This window comes from Dreissena polymorpha, chromosome 3 (assembly GCF_020536995.1).
Source record: "Dreissena polymorpha isolate Duluth1 chromosome 3, UMN_Dpol_1.0, whole genome shotgun sequence".
NCBI lineage: Eukaryota > Metazoa > Mollusca > Bivalvia > Myida > Dreissenidae > Dreissena > Dreissena polymorpha.
Genome location: NC_068357.1, coordinates 30,905,997 through 30,929,762, shown reverse-complemented (window position 1 = coordinate 30,929,762; position 23,766 = coordinate 30,905,997). Strand labels below are relative to the sequence as shown.

The window sequence follows — 23,766 nt, the reverse complement described above, 5'->3', positions numbered from 1 at the left end:
GAAATTCTCAAACATATTTACCGATATAAATGTTTAAGATTATTTTTTCGTAAGTGATGTTGTAATTATGTTGGATTATTTGATAATTGTGAACATTAGAAAAGCGTTATGTATACAGTTATCGATACAATTTGGTTTATATGCATGAATTGCTGAATCATCGATGTCACCGATATCCACTGCGATCATGGCGAATCACCGCAAACTGAGGGGAATCAGGGCGAAGATTATCTTGCTCTCGCACGACGGCAGAGTGACGAATCACGTGAAATCGCGGTGATTTTCCACTCAAAAAGCAAACTGTCCGCCTTGACTCCGCAAATTAGGCAACAATCACGGGTCTCGTAGTGTATACATTGTATATACAGAAGCGAAGGAGTCATAAAAAAACTAAATTTAGTATTAACGACACGCTTACATGTACATCAATTTTAACTTTAATCTTTTGCTTAAAACAATAAAGTTACAAAGATATGAACCTCCAATTTTGGTCATCCTTCTCTTTCTCAAAATTTATTAAAAACCACACTATTTTTTTTTTAATTTGTGTATCAATTCTAACCATTCTTACCTAAAACATGATTAACCCTTTCAGTGCGGGAACCGAATTTTGAAGGCCTTTGCAAACAGTTTGGATCCAGATGAGACGCCACAGAACGTTGCGTCTCATCAGGGTCCAAACTGTTTGCTATTCTGATAATATTCTTTGAAAAAAATTCGAAGAAAATGCTAATTTTAGAAATTCAGCAGACGACATTTTAGCAGATGACAAATTTCCCAGCATGCAAAGGGTTAAAGGGGCCTTTTCACAGATTTTGGCATTTTTTAACTTATTCATTAAATGCTTTAAATTGATAATTGTAAACATTGGATCGTAAAAGCTCCAGTAAAAAATCAAGAATAAAATTAAAAAAAGGAAAAGAACATTGCCCGGAGCAGGTTTCGAACCTGTGACCCCTGGAGTCCTGCCAGAGTCCTGAAGTAAAAACGCTTTAGCCTACTGAGCTATTCCGCCGAGTACACATAGTTGACGTATTTTATACCTTATATAAAAAATCTTCGTAGTTTCACAAAATTTAACGACAAAAACAGAACTCTCCAAATTATTCAATCGTTTCGCGTTGCAACGCTTTATAATTTTTAGGTTTTAAAATCGTCAAAAGATGCATATAATGGCTATATTAGACCATGGTAAATGTTCAGTATTACTGTTTCCTCACAAATATCATAACTAAAACGAAAATTTGCGAATCTGAAACAACTTTTTTCAATTTTGTCAATTTACCAAAGCGTGAAAAGATCCCTTTAAGGAAACCGAAATCTTTATGCAGCGAGTTATTTATTCTTATGGAAGATTAAATTATGCATGACAAAAATACAATCGGAAATATTTTTACAATCTTTTGATGCTTTAAAAAATATTTTACTGTTAAATAAAATAACACGTCTGACTTGTCGTCATTAAAATCCAGAGTTTTAATGAAATTACGTTACACGAGATACGCATTTCATACCATATTAGAGCAAAGGAGACATAAAGAACTTAATGAGGTATAAGCAACACGCTTTCCTAAATTTAAACTTTAATCCAATTCTTAAAACAATAAAGTTGCAAGATACAGTAACATGCATGCACTTCCATTTTCTGTGATTTTTTTGCGTTCCATTTCTCAAAATTTATTTACAACCACACTAATTCTTAATTACATTTGTATCAAATGCTTAACATAACAAAGCCGTAATCCTGTCGCTGTAAGTTATTTTATTCCTATGAAAATTTAAATTATGCATGGCAAACACAAAATCCAAAATAATTTTGGATTCTTTCAAAATTCTATGCTTTAAAACATATTTAACTGCACGACTGACTTGTAGTCATTAAAATCCAGAGTTTAAATGAAAATACGCCACACGAGATATAGCTGTATTTCATATCAATTCATGTGTGCTGAACAAAGGGGCAATTATACACTAGGCTTACAATGCTTAAACCAAAAGGTTCCAAATTGTTGCAAACAAATAAATTAAACATTCACATTTATCAATTATAATTACAAGCTATTTGTTTTTGTTCTGCTATAAATTGTGGTGTGGTCAACCTATGAGAGAATCAGGTGAACCACTGCCCTAATCAGAAATCAGTCTGAATTAATGTTACTCAGCTTTACATATTCTACTAATTATTAATTAAATTAAAAAATTAAATCTTGACAGAACCTTGTCAAGTTGACGATGCTTATAATTTGAGAAGTTAATGATTTATAATCATCGAGGGGGGTATTCCAGACGTAAAACATTGCATCATTTCATGGAAAACAGCTGCACAACTGTATGCGAAAAGGTAAAACAGTATATTCTATCGAGAACTAACTTGCATAGCAACGTCCGAAATGTGCAAACTCCGACATCTATTTCGATATTTATAAATTCAAGATATAACGTAAACTGAACTGTTGTACAGAAATCAAACTATAAAACTTGTGTTTTGATAAAAAAAATAATCAAAGCAAACCAAAAAAACTTACCCTTTTAACGGCAAAACAATTAATTTATCCAATATTCAACACATGTATTTCCATTCAAATTATGCCCTTGTCCTTGAACTTTTACGGTTGATTGTCGTTTCGTGCCACTACCAGTTCGTGCCACTAATATGTGTGTTGTTTATTTTTCAAGGTAAGTTTCGTAATAAATAAATGTGTTTGAAAACTTTCTCGCATGGTAATGGTATATAAAATTCAACTCATCGGACAAAGTCAAGAACACAATGACACTTACCAAGTTTTCTGAACAACCGTACATAGCGCAAAATGCGGGAGCCGCGTGATGTCTATTTCCATATCCACGGGTGTGTTTATGTCAAATGCTAGTGTTTTTCAATAGATCGTATACTTATCTAAAAAACGGCGAAGTAGCGTTCACTTTAATTATTTTGATGATGTTATTTTGTAAATACTTTCTCGCGTTCTTTTCGAACGTTCATTGGCAGCCATTTTGATTGTTGGTTGTATACTTCCGAAATTATGTGTTTTAATGACTCTCAAAAATGTTTTTAGTGCAGAAATTGTAGTTTTAAGTATCGATTTCTCGGATTTATTTTATATATTTTGTTAACTTATTTGCGTTTAAATTTGATTGTTTGTTGTTTACTTGCGAACTATTTTTCATGTGTACGCTAGTGGATATGTAATCAGGTTACCATATTTACATCAATGACATTTAACTGTTGTTTGTTTTTGTTTGTTTTGTTAATATTTTCTAAACGGGTTCAGCTTCGTATGTTAAACGCAATATGAACTTATTTATTAATTTGGGAATAAAATCGCAATATGTATTAATTAAAATCAAATTTGAAGTTTCTATCGCGTGAATTGTCTCCTTGGGTTGAATTGTGTTTGGGTTGCTATTAACGCTATTAACGCTTCCGGCGAGAACTCATTTTATAGCGATTGCGCAATAAAAAACACCACTTTTTCGTAATTTTATCAAAAACTGGACTTTTCCCAGATATGACGAATACGCCATCGTGTAGATCGAGTTCTGGTCCATATACATGTCAAATTTCAGCACAAGTGTTGGGCCAGTTTTCAAGACTCCCAAATCGCTGCTATACGCTGGAGCTTAACGAATTTTAGCCCCCTTTATCATTCGTTCGATTGAACGTCATCAATGATGACGTCCAATACATCACTCATTTCATATATCCCCTCTTACTAGAGTTGCGACACCTTAAGGGTTTCGCGGGATGGAATGAGTGGAGAGTTCAAATCAAATTGAAAATCGATTATTTCAAAATAAAAAATTGGTACGAAAAAATATGTGGGCAGTGGGTACGAAAAAAAAAAATTTGGGTAAGAAAACAAATTTGAGTACGAAAAAAAAAGGGTACGAACAAAATAAAGGTACGAAAAACTATTTGGGTACGAAAAAAATGGGTACAAATAAAAAATTAGGTACGAACAAATTTGTGTACGAAAAAAATTTGAGTACGAACAAATGGGTACGAAAAAATTTGGGTACGAACAAATTTGTGTACGAAGAAATAATGGTTACGAACATAATATGGGCAGGAAAAAAAACTAATTTGGTTACGAAAACAAATTAGAGTACGAAAAAATAAAGGAAACAAAAAAAATTAGGGTACGAAAACTATTTGGGTACTTAAAAAATGGGTACAAATAAAAATTTGGGTACGAAAAAATCTGGGTACGAAACAAATTTGGGTACTAAAAAAATGGGTACGAATTTTTTTATTTGGGTACGAAAAAAATGGGTATGAAAAAAAAATGGGTACGAACAAATTTGGGTACGAAAAAGATTGGTACGAAAAAATAAATGGGTACGAACAAATTTGGGTACGAAAAACATTTGGGTACGAAAAAAATGGGTACAAAAAACAAATTGGGTACGAAAACAATTGGGAACAAAAAACATTTGGGTACGAAAAAATGGGTACGAAAAAAAAAATTGTTACGAAAAAAAATTTGGTACGAACAAAAATTTAGGTACGAAAAAAATGGGTACGAAAAAAATTGGGCACGAAAAAAAAGGGGTACGAAAAAAATGATTACGAAAATCGAAAAATTGGGTTATGAAAAATCTAATTTGAATTGTCTAGCCCGTGAATTGTCTCCTGGGGGTGAATTGTCTTGGGGTTGCTATTAAGGCTACATGTACTTCCGGCCAAGCCACGTGTTTATAGCGATTGCGCAATAAAAAACACCACTTTTTCGTGATTTAATCAAAAACTAGATTTTTCACAGTAATAACGAATACGCCAACAGGTAGATCGCGTTATATGTACAGTTAATGGAAAATTTCATAGGGCCATACATTGTAACTCTGTGAAAAATCATCTGACCAGAACCGGCTGATAATAAGCATGTCTCCTCTTGGTAGTGAAGCTTCCCATTAAGTTTAATTGAATTCCAGTCATTAGTTGCTGAGAAATAGCCCGGACAAAAATTGTGCACGGACGGACAGACGAAGCGGCGACTATATGCTCCCCCCTTAAAAAATTTGGGGAGAGCATAATAAAAAAGTTGTGGCAATTTAAAAGTGGTACGCAAACTTTAAAATAGATTTATCAATTATATGCTTATTCTTAGTGAAAAAAGGCCATTATTGTTACAAAATGCTTGATACAGTTATCTGCTTTTGTTTATACATTGGGGTCATGTTGGTTAAGAAGCAAAATACATGTATGAAAGCAATATGTCAATGGACATAGGAAATATATTCGAGGTAGTACGCAAACATTCCAATGCGCGCACCTACGCCGGGGTGAGTAGGATAGGTCCACTATATATATTTCATATATAATAGTCGAGCTAAAAAGTAAATATACTATAAACAACAAGCTTACCTCAATCACAATTTTAATGCAATACAGTTAAACAACAAGGGACAAAATTGTCACAAAACCAGGTTTTCATTGTGAAAAAAAAATCTGATAAAGGGAGAAAACTCAAACTGAACTTTTGAAATGACCAAAAAAAATTAACCCCCTTTGTAAGTTTTTTTTTTTTTTTAAATCTATTTTTAGTCGTGGCGACCTTGACATTGGAGATATTGACGTGATTCTTTCGTGGGACACACCGTCCCATGATGGTGAACAAATGTGCCAAATGATTTTAAAATCTCACAATGAATGACATAGTTATGGCCAGGACAAGCTCATTTATGGCCATTTTTGACCTTTGAACTCAAAGTGTGACCTTGACCTTGGAGATATCGACGTAATTATTTCGCGCGACACACCGTCCAATGATGGTGAACAAATGTGCCAAATGATTTTAAAATCTGACAATGAACGACATAGTTATGGCCCGGACAAGCTTATTCCGCCAGCCCGCCAGCCAGCCAGCCAGCCCGCCCGCATTCGCCAATCTAATAACCAGTTTTTTCCTTCGGAAAACCTGGTTAATAAAGTTACAATGATATGCCAGGGATTGAAACTAACTTTTTGCTATTGTGGGCAACCATCTTTAGTATTTTGGTTGCCCAGATAAAGAATAACGAGCCCAGAAATATGAACATGTGAATATTATTATACATTTTTTTAATAAAATAATAGATAATTATATACATTTGCTGACAATACACATGTTCAATGCATGATGTATTATTATGAGCCTGAATTGAGTCATGTCCTATTCCTAAATAATGAATGTTATTTAACTAGTATTGATCCATGGTGATCAATTGTTTTTCAATTTTTATTGCACTGAATTGTTTTAAGATTTAAAAAAAGAAGTTTACCAACTTTTGAAATTGAGTTGCCCAGGCCAAAATCTACTTGCCCCAGGCTCACGGGAAACCACATATTTCCATCCCTGTATGCTCTTCATTTTCTGATCTTCCATCCCATTCTCAAAATTAATTTTAAAGCACAATACTTTTTAATAACATTTGTATGAATTACTAACCATTATCACCCAAAACACAATTTTACAACGCTGTAATCGTATCGTAGAGATTTAGTTTACTATTATCAGTGTTCTCTTTAAATACCGTCAGCCAGCGATTCTGCCGGTTACATTTACTCTTACATTTACATGACGGCTTCTTTTCCCAAATATATCAAGTAAATGTCATAAATGCTTTTGTTTTACTGCATAGTTGCCGGCCATATAACTGGTACTCAATTTTCTGGAAAACACTGAATTATGCATGACAAACACACAAAACTTAAAATCTTAGATTCGTTTTTAAAATAAATTGACACTTCCAGCTTGTCGCCATTAAAATCCAAAGATTCAAATAATTTTCCACGAGGTACGTCAACAATTGCGTAATCAAATGAATGAAAAAAAAAAGTAAAGAAAGCCGGTGTTTACATAAATTCCAGGTTGATAAACACAACAAGGTAAATGTACCTTGTAGTCGGTGAGATATAATAATAATACAGTTAGTAAGGCTCGTACCCTGGGTACGGTAAATATACTAAAACGTACCCAGAAATTTTAACACTAAATCGGTTGTTGTCGGGTATTTTGTAAAAATTAATTATGTTTACATTTATGTCAATTTTCTGTTCAATGGCATTTATATTATCAAAACTCATTGTTAAAATCAATGATGTGATTTAATTTTAAATGTTAAATTGTTTAAAGTCGCGTCATTGTATGACGTCGTCAAGTATAATATTTTCCGCGACATCGCACGCTCACTTTTTACCGTCATAGATTTAAAAAAAAAAACATTATTTGGTTTGCAAGGTCCGTTAAATGGGGAACACCATATTCGGTATTTATATTATGTTTTAACAATTAAGTCATGCTGTGTAATAAATATTGTATAAGATATTTCGATATTGATTGAAAATGTTTCAAATTGTTATTTATGAAACCTCTTATTCTAATGAGTGTATGCTATTATATTATACTTTGAAAAGCATATCTGTTGTACTATAATCTTATTATTCATTTTTTATTGTTAATTTCATTTATTGTAGATAATCGTCAATGTTACATCTAGGCGCCAATGCTTGTCGTCAGTGTTAGTCGTAAATGCTTGTGATCATTGTCGTCAATGTTAGTCGTCAATCCTTATCGTCATTATACATGAAGGAAATAAAAGCAGAAACAGAGACATATTCTTGATTACTTGCTTATTCCTACGGCGTCCTCTCAACACTCAAACTAAAAAGCATGTTGATGCAGATTTTTTAAAAGAGAAGGTTGTTTAAGGTAAACACAATTGTTTTACGTTATCGGTAGCATGTTTAACGACATCAGATTTTTGGCGGATATACAACTCGGATACAATCTAATATTTGCGGGTATGTTTAAGTTTATTTACCGTACCCGGGGAACATGTAAGTAAAGTTAAGAGTACCCAGGGTACATGTACCGGTAAGTAGTACCCGAGCCGAGAATGACCAATCGAGCCTTAGTAAGTGATTGATGGTGTATGGGATAACATGCACTGAGGGTGTATATTTTTCATGGACAAGTCAATTGAAGGTGTTAGAGATGCATTGATCCATAACATTAAAAAGGGTAATTAACCAAGGGCTTATTAAAATTAAAACGATGATATTACATTGTACCAGCTGTTTATTGTTGAGTACTGTAAGCTTGCAATATTTTAAATAATGTAAACAACTTACCTTGTATTAAGTTGGCACATTGTTGTCAGGTGTAGAAACTTTTTATACTTATTTCTGTTAAGTTGCACTGGCTGAACCAAAAGAATTATGTAGTCGTTTCTAAATAATCACGAAACAACCTACTAATGCATATATGCTTGCCAGTTGCTGAGTTTGTGCATTTCCATTCATTATACTATCGGCCTTGGCAAACAGCGTAGACTCAGATTAGACGCCGCATGATTTCTGCTATTTGGTACGCAGAAGATTTGCATATCCACGGGTGTTTTATGTCAAATGTTATGGTTTTTCAATAGATCGTATACTTATCTACAAAACAGCGAATTAACGTTCACTTGACATCATTTTTAATTATGTTATTTTGTTAATACTTTCTCGCGTTCTTTTCGCCTTTGGTCGACGCCGTCTGCTATTTCGAACGATGAAGATTTCCATATCCACTGGCGTTTTTTTATGTCAAATGTTAGTGTTTTCCAATGGATCGTATACTTATCTACAAAACAGATAAGTAGCGTTCACTTTACATTGTTTGAGATGATGTTTTTTTGTAAATACTTTCTAAGCGTTCATTCTGACGAAGTCGACCATTTTGACGGGTGTGAAGAAATACCGAATTTCCCGTAATTACCAAAATCCCCAGAAATCCACGAGATCCCACGAAATCCCCATTAATATTGATTATTTATCGAAAAACTGCGTATTTTAATATAGACTGTTGCGAAATACACGGAAATCACTAATGAAACATTGTTTTTATCAAAGTTTGATTTCGGGGATTTCGGTAGGGAATTCGGTATATCCACACCGCATTTTGTAATTCCGGTTTTGTCAAACTTGCGAAACGTTTTCGTGATTTAATCAAAAACTATATTTTTCCCAGGTATAACGCCTACGCCAACAGGTAGATCGCATTCTTCTCCATATACATGTCAAATTTCAGCAAAATTTACCGACCAGTTTTCAAGCGCCCCAAATCGCGACTATATGCGCCAGCTTAACGAAACTTAGCCCCCTTTATCATTCGTTCGATTGAACGTCATCAATGATGACGTCCAATACATCACTCATTCCATACAAAAATTACCTAATCCGATTCGCTTAGAGCGTTGACGTATACATGGTGTATTTTCCATACACCCCGAGTAATTTCAATGCACCTATCAACGTAAAACAATGGAAACTGTTTGATAAGTCTTGTTATTTCACACTGACATTAACATGGTTTTCTATTTCTTTTAAAACATTTTTTTTAAACTACCGTTTAAGTGTTAAAATCAATAGCCTAAAACAGATTAAATTAACTGAATCTTACTTTGCGTAGTGATGTCAAAATTATTGTTAAGTTACAAAATGTACCTCTACGTCCGTTATGATGCAGCATATACCCTCGCCGATATTGTTATTTTTTGCCGACATCTCTTCTATTAACATACTTTTCACCAGCTGGCATCTAAATAACAAAAGTCAACCCTCTACAGCTCTACTGGCTTTTATTGTACTCACGAAAGTTGTTGCATGGATTAATATTACCTTGTTTATTTTCGTATAGTTTTGTTTGCTATCATCGCGATCCCAATTTTTCATGTTACAACAGTTGTTGTAACTTGCAAATTCTTTGTGGATAGACATTCTTTGGTCAACTTACAAAGGAACGACATATTTATTAAAGAAATTAGGATTTAAATTCTACGTCAATTTCCAATCAAAAGTAAAAGAACAATGAACCGCAATGACGAGATTTAAAGCTCTTTTTAAAGTCACTAACACTGTTCATAATCTGTCATTTTTTCACAAAAACATGGAATTAAAACATCGCGTTATTCGAGTACAGGTTATATTATGAAAGAAATCGACAATGCAAAATCACCGGTTTCACTCGACTTTTTATTCCAACACTGTTATTCACATTTTATTTAAATAATCACTCATAAAGTGATAAACACACAAACACGTACTATTTAAATGCAACTGCGTTTAAAATATGTTAAATATAAAACATGTTAAACTAGTATGTTTCGTTACAAAAATGACGTCACACGAGATACATAATAAATTGCGCAATTAAGTTTATGTAAATAAAAATACGGAAAGCTGGTTTGGTAATATATTCAAGGAAGAAACAAAGTAGGATTAAATGTAATACAAACGCTAACACAAGTCTATACATAAATGTTTATACAACATAATAAGAACTAAGCCGGTGAGATATAATCGTTACACTGTAAGTAACGGATGGTGTTTGGGATATACAACTTCAGTAATTTCATGCCATAACCGTAACTAATAATACTCCATGTACTTCAATAAGCCATATTTTTTCAGACCAAATGTCACCTGACATGATTCACAGTATTTATTTATCGTCACTCTCGAAAACCGTTCTTTCGTTCTTCCACATACATTTGCACATTCAAAGTATTAATCATTAAATACGTGTATTATGTAACAAAGATCGCAAAGTTTATTTATTAAGTAAGACCAAATGCCTCGAATTCAAGTTTTTCCTTGAGAATAAAAAGTATGCATTAAGATGCTTATTTTTTATCAAATATTGATATTATTTACATACACATAATTGCATTGTTTTATTATTAAATGTATGCACATAGCTGGCTTTCCATTTGGATTTTGTTTTCTATTTTCCCATTTGATTTTCGTTTTTGAAGGTGATCTATTGTGTGTACCAATAAATATTTAAAAAAAGTGCATGGCCTTTTCGATCTTTTAAATATGCTTGTTATGCTTAGCTTAGCAATTATTTTTTTTAACTTTTTTGTTTGTTTCCGTTCTATTGATACTATTCCCCGTATTATTTGACATGCACACTTTAAAAAAAAAAAGTTTTTTTTATTGAGCATATACAAACAATATATAAATTTAGATTATTTAGTATATTAGTTAATAGATTTGATACACGTATATTTGATTTTGAAAATCTGCACTGTTGACCTGTTTACTTAAATGCAGAAAACGGAAATAATGATGTTTTAAGTTTCTAATGTTTGAATGAAAAAGTCTATACATAACCCAGCAAGCAATGTGATGTCAGCGTTATCTATTACTGAATATATTTACCTTATTTAGTGGTCTGAAAATCGTTGATTAATAGTTTCGAACATGTGATACGGCGGCCGAGCCACGTCCTGCGCTGGATCGATACAGAAAATTTATAGCTGAATAAATGATAAATGACTTTAGCGCACGCATAGTTTGTTTGTCCATTATTAAACAATATAAAATGGTTAAGTTATTAAATTATGTTTTACTGATAAACATAGTACATATATGCTAATTTTTTAAATCCCCTTAACATGTTAATCTACTATAATACATACCGTTCTATATATGGTAACAAATTTGTTCAGTTTTTCATGCTTTTATCCCCATTGCGGGGTCATTATAAATAATCAGCCCTCACGCGAAACTGGAAAAAATTGCGTCCACATTAAATCTTAGCCACAAATCAACGAAATTATCAGTCATAATTAGATTATTTAATGACAGGTAGCACGCAATTTGGATAATACAAATATCGATTGAAACTGAAACTCTGCTGCTTCACATTAGATTGATGCCTCTATTTGAGCCAGCAAAGTTTAAAAAGTAAAAGACACACTAACCTGTATAGCAACTTTAATACGATGCTTATAATAATAAAATATCAACGATGTGCACTCCGTTTTCTGTTATTCTATCCGTTTATCTATATTTATTTTGAATCACTTTTTGTAAACGATTGAAATGCTAACCACTGTCACCAAAACACGATTTACAAAATGACTTGTCGGAGCGATTAGAAGAATTTTATCAAAGCGTCCAATTATGCACGACAATTTCAAAATCTGAAATTCGCTTTTGTTTTCGTTCGATGCTTCAAAAATATTCGATATTAACCTTTCACGTCCAAATAGCTAAAACTATTGTTTTTCGTCTCAGAAATTACGTCACTGAAAAACGTCATAAACTGCGTAATCAATTGAATGAAAATAAAAGTACGGAAAGCTGGTTCTGTAATAAATTTTAGAGAAAGAACAAAACAAAGATAAACAAAACAAAGTAAGATATATATTACAGACGTTAATACACGGCTGAGCCGGGCCGGGCAGTGATAATCGGCACCAGGTTGCAAACGGCCCTCAAGCTAAATCCCTCGGGCCGTTATGCTCCCTGCGGGCCGATTATTACTGCCCGGCCCGGCTCAGCCGTGTATTATCATCTAAGTTCGACTTATGTATATAAAGAATTAAACACAAAAACTTTGTATAGGAATCATAATTATGTCATGAAGAAATAAAACATTGAAATGAAAATATTTCAAACAATCTTGTAATGTAATCTTCATATCTATATGCAAATCACATTATACAACTATGATGTATTTTAATTAAAAGTGACTTTGTGAACACATAAGTGTGCACATACAAACGAACAATAACAATTATCCTATCACATACCAATAAGTCCTAGTCTATCTGTGTAATGGCTTTATCAAAAAAAAGTTATTTAGTCCGATAATATCTGTATGACTGTAAAATGATGCTTGATAGACTGCATTTCATGAGTTTTGTAATCTTTAGAGTGAAAACAAGTATGTTAGCCTTGTTTATATTTGATTCACCATCTGTGGCGTAGCGGTTTTAATATATAGTGTTTCACCCAAATGCATTTAGTGTCTGAAATAGCACATAGGTAATTTAAAAAATACGGTTGCTGTATTAAGACACATTGATGGCTGTCGTCTGCACTGAGTTTCATACATTACATTTTTCGTTAAAAACTTAACAAAGTTAATGAAAAAATCACTATCAAACACATTAATAGTTTTTCAACATTCTTGCAATCAATAGTCAATATGAAGTTTAGTCAGTCTTTAAGTACCATCATCTATTGCCCATTCCCGTTGGCAAAGGAACGTGTTGTGCTGTTGTTCATCGAATTGTATCCGGGTATCGATTGTCTTAATACAGCAACAGAATTGTTTAAATGACCTATGTGCTTTTTCAGACACTACGAGACAGTTGCAGTGCGTCGACCCATAGAGCGTAGATACTGCGTATGTTCCTTTTGGTGGTGGTAAGTTGACAAGGTTTTGTTTATGGAGCGGTATAAAGTTTTAAATCGTTGTTATTTCAAATAATGTTTTATTGTAATTATAGTCGTTTGTTAATAATACTGGTAATAAATCCATGTTTATATTGTAAATTCGTGTTTAGAAATGTTTTATTACAATTTGTTTTTTTGATCGCGTTTTTGTTTATCACATATCGTCTTTAATTTGCAAATCGCGTAATGCTAAATGCCAATTGCCTAATGTTTAACTTTACTTTATAACGGCACTACGCCAATTGTTAATTGTTTACGAAACTAGCATTACAACATTAGCTGAGACTGAAACTGTGTCTTTTTTAATCTATGATTGATGTCTTCAAAACAAGAAAGTGTGTTTATTTGACTGTTTTTAATTTATGTGAGGGTGATTGTGGCACTGTGTGCTTTTTGACATAGACAGTGGTATTCTTATTGCTTGTTGGAAGTTGATAAAAAGGTGGCAAGGTTTGTAAGCAAGAAAATATTCATACGTTATGTGATTTCAGAAACCATGTGTATACCTTTTTAAAATGAAATCAGTTATTAATTATAAGTTTATCAAAGTACATAATATGTTTAATATTGACAATACATGTATTACGTTAAAAGGGAAATACTAAGATATTGAAAAATACAATTGACAACTGTATACATTTTTAAACTGTTGAACAACTGCAAAAATACATTTTCCATGATATGTCAGTTGTTAACTTAGTGTTGGTTCTTAGCAAATGATTTAACTAATTTTAATTTATGAAAGACATTTCAAAATTGATTATCAAAAGTCACAAACGTACTGTATATGTTTATAATTGTTACTGTTCAACTATATTTGAAAAGAAATTACAATTAAAAGTAACAGCTCTTTGAATCTTGTCATTGAAAATTTATTTTAGGTCACATTATGCAGAAATTGTTTATGAGCAAAACGCAAATAATTCAATAATAAACAGTATCAATAATATAAAACGAAATATGTACCTGGTTGCATTGTTTCTTTATCTTTGAAGTCCAATACTGCAGGTTTTATGTTTATATTTAAAACGGAAAACTATTTCCGATATCTAAACAACATTGTTCTCACAAGATAACGACGTGCGACATCATAAGCGCAAGGGAATTACCTTATATAATGTTACAAAATAACAGTAACATTTAATGGATTCACACTTTTGCGTCCAAGTTTAAAAGAACATATTTTATAGGGGATGTTCTCATTGGCGATACTATACAGATTATTACACCGACTACATCAACAGATGCCGGCCCGGCTATACGCATAATGGAAACGAAGATTGCAGCATTCGTAAGTCAGAACGCGACTAATGATGAATAACAAATTTATAAATATAAATGAGTGTGCTCTTTGTTGTAAAAGCTCAGTTACGCCCAAGATGGTACGAACATATTTGCACTCAAACACGCGACTATGATATACTGATGAAAACGTAACGTATCTGAAATTATATAGAATAGCAGTGGTAAATAATATTGTTTTAGATCGGAAAAGCACTAACATTATCATTATTTTCATGCTTCAGCCATCTGCAATCCTAACTGCGAAAACGGTGGGAAATGCTCCAGCCCGTATACATGCAGCTGTCCTACAACCTCCAGCGGCCCATACTGTAGAACATGTAAGAAATTGATTATGACTTGATTATGTCAAATCTATTTTCTGCTGTTTAACAAACATGTACTTTTGACCTCAAAGCAATGATGTAATTGTATGTATTGTTTATGGCGAACTTCTAACGACGTTAATTATATCAACTTTGCTCCAGTGACGTGCTCCTACCAACGCCCGTGTTACCCAGGACAATGCTTGGATGGCGCCACCTGCAACTGTTCCTCGGGATTCTCATCCGTCAATATAAACGACGGCTGCATCAACTGTAAGATCTACTGCAATGCAAAGCAGTTCACATATCGGTTCAGAGTAAAACACCATAAGATATGAATTTTCAAAACTATGTTTACTACTCTGGGTAGACACGTTTTCTAACGGAGGTAATACACTTAAACACTTAATTTCGGTTGAAAGCGTTTGACAGAAATACACACTACTATTATTATTAAATTAATCAATAATACTAGGAAGTTTAGGAAATATGTCTGCATTTTAGTAAACAAACGGACAAAATGGTTAGTTAACATACTTCACATAAAAGTAACCAGCTCTTGCATAAATACGTTGGCTTACAAGCTACAGTCACGGAAGCATGGATTGAACAAGGGTCTCCTATGTGAGAAGAGCGTGTATCAACCACTTAGCCAATTTGGAAAGGCAACCACCAAAAATATTAGTTACATTATTTTAAATGGATATGTATCCGTCCAAATTCCATTCGAAAGTAGTTCCTTTTTATAAAGGGTCCTCTTTCTCACCCGTTTAAAAGGCAATTATGCAAGCTCAGAAATTCTTTTTGCGATTATTGCCTATTAATGCAATTAAATACATTTGTTAAATAAAGATTTATTTATTGTCTTTACATTTAATAACACTTGTAAAACCACGAAGATGATATTGCCGCGTATGTTACGAACGTAAGCGGTAAAAAAAGAACGTTCTTGTTTGTAAGGATAAAGAAACAGTTTGCCTCCATACCTTTAACCACTGAATAACGTTTGTTTATCGTATCAAAGAATATTCGATTAAAGCTATACAATCATATTTTTTTTTCATCCATTTCGCAAAGCATTATTTTGAGAATGCAAAAGTTTCACAACCTAGTCAGTAAGCTTTTTAGCTAAATATACGGAAACATAATTAATCAAATGTGTCTGTTTTTGTCAATGTAGACTATATCTTACCACAAAATCCAAAATCAGTTTCATAATAAGTTCGAGTATTTTCGGTTAGTAGTCATTTCACATTAATTTCAGTCAAGGAAAGCGAAGAGCGTCTTCGGCCACAAATTATCCAATCGAACGTCACCATTCAAAATATTCGTAGATTCGACAAAAGAATCAACTTCATGTTTGCCTTAGAAGTCCTGGATGTAAACTCTTCGCTCGTTTGGAGGTAACTACGCAACACCTATTTTTGTTGGAATATAACGAACCCTTAAACTTTCAACCAAAGTCCGTAATTTTAAAATAAATGTTTTCAAACTCCAACGAGAAAGTATCAACACTACAGTGCACTGGGCTTATCACTTCAATTGTCGGCGCTGCGGAATGGTTCATAATTGATCATATGTAAAAATTATCAAATATCGATTTCTACACTGGTCCCAGCTTGCTTAGCTTAGCTGAGACCAGTGTAGAAATAAGCATTAGTCAATTTAATTAGAACGAGTAGTGCTCTATTCGCTATTCTGCTTTCTGGCAGGTTTAAACATTCTTATAGCAGTAGCTCCGACTTCAATTCTTATACCTTAATGACTTTAATATCAATTCTGTATTTACAATAACAGTCTCCATTTTATAGTACATAAACACGCCATATTTGATGCTATTACAAAGGTTGTCATGCATTCGACGATTGGTTATTTCATTTTAATTTGTCTATATACAATAAGATGCAAAAATAATATAAAACCGTATTTGCATCTGCAAATGATTATTTTATTAGCACTACAATTTGTCAACTTGTATTATATTGTATATTTATTAAATCATCTGATATCATCTTGTATACAGCATACTAAGCAGTTGTTTCATGTTCTAGTGATTGTCAATGCCTAGTTGTACCATCATTTTACGTTCGCGTATCATTTTTGCTAAAAGCAACCAGCAAAGGTTTAACAACTTGCGGTTTGAAATGAAAGCCATATTTGACGGTCTTGAGAACCTCCCAGAGCGTCCCACCTACGTTCATGAAACAGCAATAGGCATCGTACAGAATATCATCACCGCCAATGTGAGCAAAATCCCGAGAGCTGGTATGTTGTTTTGAACTTTACAAAATTATTGATGTTTAGGTGTTTGGGTGGTGCAATGGTCGAGTGGTAACACACTGGTCTACCATTCCAGAGGTCCCCGGTTCAATTCCTGGCCGGGGCACTGGAAATTTCAGATATGCTTCAAGTCTTTCCCATCCAACTAGAAATGTGCTGGTATGTAACCCAGGTAATTCTCGCGTGTATCGGTGCTATACACTGAGCACGTAAAAGAACCAAGGGATCTATTCGCAAAGAGCTAGGGTATCGCAACCAGATTCCTTGTATCACAATACTGTCTCTTCTGCTTGCTGTCTCTTCAGCAAAACCAAAGGACCCCATTTGAAATAAGTGCTTGCACTTTCATGGGTTATCCTTGACTGTAAGGTCAACAGAAATACATTCATACATACATACATACATATTTTAATATTATACGATGTCTTTAAATAACTTACCAATTGAGCTTGGTGATTGTCTTAATGTTGCATGAACTTCTCAATTTCTTAAAATGTCATGCCGTGAAAAACTAGAACGAATAACTATTGTTTAGCTTTCAAATGGTTTATGGGGAAATGTGCACAGACTCTGGCAAACTACTAGATGCGCCACGGAATTATGTTTACATACATTATGTTTGCAGGCGGATACATACTGCAATAACACATGTGTGCATAATAATTGAATCGTTTATTTGCATAATTGACCTCATTGTAAATTTTAGTGAAAAGACATCGATACAAGTTCAAAACCATTTATAACATATATTTTGTCCCTAATACGACATAAATAGACACAGGCAACGACGTAGAAACTGTCTTTTAAGGCGGCCACGTCCGGGACTACGGCTCGTTTAAGGAATACGCGTGCCAAGGGGGTGGGTCCAGAGACAGTCCGCAAGAGGAATCCGCTATATGTGTTATGGATGATGACCAGTTCCTGACCCTCATTGAGCACGGCGATTGGTAACTACTAAGTAAATCTCATAGTCTAAAAACATGCGTTTTGCAATATCAACGATCGTTGACATATTTTGCGTAGAATGTTTTATAATGTTTCGAGTTGAAACACTGAAAGAGATTATATGTTGAACGAACAAACCTTTGTAGCGTGATACGTTTCACTCGAGTATCAGTAAATGCATTAAGACGTATACAGTATCAATTATATGAACGACCCGAAACAATATATCAGTTGTACGTATATGCTTACAGGTGATCGGATTAACAAAACTGAAATACTAAAGCTGATATAATACACATCCTATATGAATGCCTCTTTTACAAGTTAAAAAGGGCGGAGCGTTAGTTTGGATTGTTTCATGATATCACATGTTTTGCGACAGGCTAACTGTCCAGTTCCGGTCTACAAGCGGTGGTTTCCAGAAGCTCTTGAACATTGACCAGGGCAGCATACCTTACGCAATCAAGTACTACAAGGGGCTGTCAGTCATCAAGACTGTACGTATTTTAATTAAGACTTTAGTGCCATTATAACGTCACGTCAGATCGTACGTATAGACTGCTTTTTTTAATGTAGCTCAATTTGAGTTCGATTTTGTGTGGTTAATATGAAGTGATAAAAGTCTTTGCAAAAACAAGTATTCAATATGTGTAATATTAGAAAATTTGCAATAATAATTTTATTCAACTCAACGACCTTTAGATATATTATTGCAAATTAAAATTATATAAGTGTTAACATTAGTGTTTTAAAGCATGTTGTTGCACTGTGATTGTTTCCCCGTTTACTATTTAATCCGACCTTACCCTATTTAATCTGAAAATCAAGCCGATAAAACTACGATAAAGACAACATGTCTTTGATTATAATGTCTGACCAAATATCACCAAGATTCTTTGAAGCCTGCCACATGCTCAACAATCAATGCAGCGTCAACTCACTTATGTCATGTATGATACTGAATAAGGATTTTTGATTTGATATACAGCCGTGCGTATATCATATGAGTGTAATAAGATTTTTTTGTGTATTCGGTAACAGTATGGACATCATGCTCTAGTTTATGTTATTGAATACTGCATATAACTATTACATTTACAACGTTCACATATCAGAGTAATATTTACGTAGTTCTTACAACATTGCTATAATCCATGTGTATACAATTAATTACTCGATTACAATATTCCATGTAAAGCCAATATACATACACATAAGTACAGTTAACAATTAATATAAACCAATTTATTTTAACTCGATTGCATTAAACGCCCAAGGGTTATGGATACGCTATCGACTCCGTTTCCTTCATTAACAGAACACGTTCTTGATGTTAAAAAGATATAACAAAAAAAAGCAATAAATCGAGTATGGATCAAATTAAAGCGTATGTCTGAGAAGGGATTATAGTAGACAATGTCCTCATATTGCATGTCGGAAAATTAAAGTTACACAATTCATAAAGTATGGAAGAAGACTTGAAATTACATTAATATTTTTTAATATGATGCAGATCATCGGTTTCGTCATGTTTGTGATAAAACACAAAGTTTCAAATTTCTTACGAAACTCATCCACATTTATTATCACCAAGTATATAGTTGTATATAGTTTTAGGAACTGTCACATGTAATATGAACATGTACTGGTCATTTGACGCACACATCCCCTTGCATAGCATGTTAGTAAAGCAGTATAGATTTGAACTGAGGTCAAAGCAGAAACTAATAGGGCATATTTCAAAGTATTCCGTCCAGACAATTTGAAATCGTAGTTATCCTCTTTTGTCAATATGAATTGATTAGTAGTCTTTTTGGCATAACACAACTTCTGAATTAATCATTTGGTTATTCCAAATCCAGAATAAATGGAATAGTTTCATGTTGTATTGGTTTTCCACCTTAAACACATGTACATGTGAGATCTGTACATGTATTATCAATTTACATGCTCTTTAAATATTGTAATAATAAAACTTTATACATATAATGTGTTACAGTTGAACATCATAGTAAATCATGATTTTGAGATTATGTCATTTTGTTCGTAAAACACATACTGCGTTCAATAGTTTTAATCAATGTAATGGAGATACTCGAATAATTAAACACAGGGCAAAAATATTCTGCAACTAAACCAACCACTTTATAACGTTGAGTTAACATTAGATAAATATTGAATATTGGATAAACACTTAAATGCATATATAGAATACACGAATGAAAAAACCGGGAAAAAAAAGAAACAATAGTATTATAAATCTTCCTAGATGGCCACATTCTTATAAACAAGTTTATTTCAAATGTCTGCATTAACAACGACGCACGTGTTTTATTGATGGTTTATTGATATCCTCAAATAGGTTGAGTTCCGATTTGACTTCATAGCCCCAAAGCATTGCTCAGAACTGGACAATAGCCTCTGCCCAAATGGTTCTACAATATTAGACATACTAGAAGTGTACACTCAGGTAACGTCATTATCATTGGTACTTGTTGCTTATGTTACAAGTCGTCTGTTCTTTGCTATAAACATATATGCACAATGAAATCTGACTGACTAGCTTGCTGTTTAATGGAAATTAACAATTCAATTAAGCAAAAGTAAAATTAGTTAAGTCGAGTTTCGAACTTTAATTATGAGATATAGATACAAGAGGAATTAATCGCACACTTTATAATTTCTAACAACCATATTAATTCAATTAGCATGACTTTCATACACCTTTTTTTAATTTTTGTATTAGTTTCTAAACAATAGAACTTAGGCAATAAACTTCTCAAACATGTTACATACACGTTATACAAACATGTAAGACAAAAATATACAGAGTGTATTAGCTTATTATGATATGTGATTATTCTAGAACTCTATTAAATCACGTTGGCTCGGATGGACTGACGAACTCTCTGGGGTTCAAGAATACTATATGGAAGTGTTTAAACTTCGGCCGAACAGGGACGAACGCCTGATAGAGACCACCCCTTTAAACCCCGAGTTCAATGCCACAGTGCTGAACACTAACGGTACCATTCAATATCCGGAATATAGGCCCACGTCTCCTGGAATGTTCAGGTGAGGCCACATTTGGAATTAACAGCACGAGAAAAAAGTACGTGTTGTTGTTGATTATATGCAAGTTAAAGCTGATCACGTGAAATTGGTTTTAACGATATTGTATATGCCTTGCAATAAATAAGTAGTTTCGTTAAAGGCATCAGTTGAGACATTTATCAATACAGTGATGTATTTTGCAACACAACTACTAATTTAATAGTTATGTATACACTTATCAATTCATGCCCATTCATTATGCCTTTGGAACGTTATCCATTCTATACCAAACAGAAGTGTATATGGTATCGATAACTTTACGATCAATTCAAAGTAGGGATCTTACTTCTGTTAACATTGCGATCGAGCATTACATAAAGTTAAGTGCACTTATGTAGTAACAAACAATCTATGATAATAAGAGTATTATTCACTGCTGCGTGTGTCTGTATATGCACCACTGATATTGGTCTTAAATACGCACACTTTGTAATAATACAACAAACATTTGAAATTCAGCATTTAAAGTTTCAAATTTCAAAACTATTTTTGTAGTGTACTCTTGGAGGTACGTGACTTCTCCAACAATTCTCGTGTTGCCCGCCAGTTTGTGTTGTACGACGCCACCTCCTCTGTATCACTGAACAATGAGACCGCCAAACTGTACGTGTCGTCTGCTGTTCAAGAGACAGGATACACATGGCAGACACCCGCGGTTACAGGTTAGTAATTTGTAATGATATAATAAGGCATAATAAAGGTAATTGAATATTACGATTTGAACAAGATTATTTTTTCAGGGAAGGGCAAAACAATATTTTATCTATTTAATGTCAAAATCAAGTTAATATCTTTCGCATACCACACTGATAACAATATTGTGGTGATAATGTGGAAAAAGCATATGATAAAAACTTAGTCATGCAGAATTATAATTCATGAAAATAAATCATGGATATTATATGAATAAATATAAAGTCATCAAAGATGATTTATTCGCGATAGTACTTATAAGTGTATATAAGTTATATTTTAGACGTATGAATGCTGATGATGCATATGAGAAACCGGATTGGTATATATATACATGTATATATATATATCTTACATATTATTTAAATGCGAGCATTGTTAAGATCATATTTACAATTCTAGGTAATCAAGTGACAGTTAGTGTTGCTTGGCCGAATTATTTTGTAAACCACGTGCATGAAGACGGACTTTTCCTCGGGGAAATCGAGCAGTATCCGATTCAGTTCAAAGAAATACAAGACGACGGCGTTCTATACAGTCAAAAGTAATACATAAATCAATTATATATTTTGGTTGGCAAAATTTAAATAAAAATCATTTATTTGATGAACAAAACAACATTTATTCGGATGAAAATTTAAGACGTAAAATAAAATTTTGTAGTTAGATAGAGTTTAAATTGTTTGATGAAAAAAGGGATATAGAAAATGCAAGGTTATTATTTAACGGCAATTTGTTGATTACTTGACTTACTTGATTACGGACTTAGGATATAGATAGTGTAGAAAGACAAAGATTGGATACCTTAAATATATAGCAGCACACTCTTAACCTTGATCGTTGAGTTTATGATGCCTAATGGTAATAGAATATTTGCATTGTAGATTTTCAAATGACACGTGTTACAACTGATGTCTTTTTTGTTGCATTAAATTGTCATGGAATGTTCTACACATATGAATAGTAATCAGAATAACAGTGATACATTCACGTATCTTAAACATAAATTCCACAGGTATGTAGCAGACGCTCTGGATGACAACGTGGAGCCCCGAACAAGGAAGGCGATCCCCAACTTCCACGGTATCGTCAAGTATGAGATCGTGTGGCAGCCTACAGTAGATAAGAACGAACCCACTTCCGGTTGGCAACTAATACCACTGAAGGAATCTTATAGTGCCCAAAGGGCACTAGAAGACGGTAGTGGCTATACAATGTAGTATATTTTAAAGTAATATGTAATCATTTATAAAACGGTTCTTAAGATTTATTTATTTTACAATGTATTAGGAAGCCATTTTTTGGTATAGCATATGTAATGTTAACACAATGAGTAAAAGTACAAAGAGCTAATAGCAATATTATACTTAAATTATGTTTGGCAATTATTCCATGTTTTGATTGCTAAGAGAAATTCTGATTTATAAACTCAGATTACTTGCTGTAAATATATCAAGTATAATGTGTGAACAAAACTGTAATTTCTACCTGAATGTTATTGGTCATGTGTATGTGTTAAAGTGTTGGACATAAAATGTATAATATTGTTTAAACAGCAATATTGTTCATTGTTTCACTATATGTGACCTTCTTGTCGGTGATAGGGGACAAGCTACGTGTTTGGATTCGGGCAACAGATATCATGGGTAACACAAAGGCCGACAGCACCGTGGTAAAAATAGACGGCACTCCGCCAATACTACAGACGAACCTTACAGGAAAAGACTATGGATTGAAACGAAATGTTGCTGACGGACCGTACAATTTCAGCTCTAAGTGCGTTATTATTCCAATTAGCAGGCATTAATTGGGTATTCGCATAATAAACTGTGAACCAAACACTTTAATTGTTCGAATAAATCCGCTTGTATATATTGGTTTATTGATGCATAAGCATATTATTGTGTCGAA

At 33.3% G+C, this 23,766-nt stretch overlaps 1 protein-coding gene across 1 annotated transcript in view; it reads left to right on the top strand.

The window, feature by feature from the left end:
• Positions 1-23,766, top strand: part of LOC127873517 (uncharacterized) — a 73,924-nt gene that overhangs the window by 46,664 nt on the left and 3,494 nt on the right. The window contains exons 2-15 of the mRNA XM_052417399.1: positions 13,118-13,186; positions 14,407-14,507; positions 14,743-14,838; positions 14,986-15,096; positions 16,088-16,226; positions 16,934-17,088; positions 17,912-18,050; positions 18,431-18,545; positions 20,411-20,518; positions 20,915-21,123; positions 21,658-21,824; positions 22,258-22,399; positions 22,871-23,055; positions 23,460-23,631. Coding sequence (XP_052273359.1) covers positions 13,118-13,186; positions 14,407-14,507; positions 14,743-14,838; positions 14,986-15,096; positions 16,088-16,226; positions 16,934-17,088; positions 17,912-18,050; positions 18,431-18,545; positions 20,411-20,518; positions 20,915-21,123; positions 21,658-21,824; positions 22,258-22,399; positions 22,871-23,055; positions 23,460-23,631 — 1,908 coding nt within the window. The remainder of the gene's footprint in view (positions 1-13,117; positions 13,187-14,406; positions 14,508-14,742; positions 14,839-14,985; positions 15,097-16,087; positions 16,227-16,933; positions 17,089-17,911; positions 18,051-18,430; positions 18,546-20,410; positions 20,519-20,914; positions 21,124-21,657; positions 21,825-22,257; positions 22,400-22,870; positions 23,056-23,459; positions 23,632-23,766) is intronic.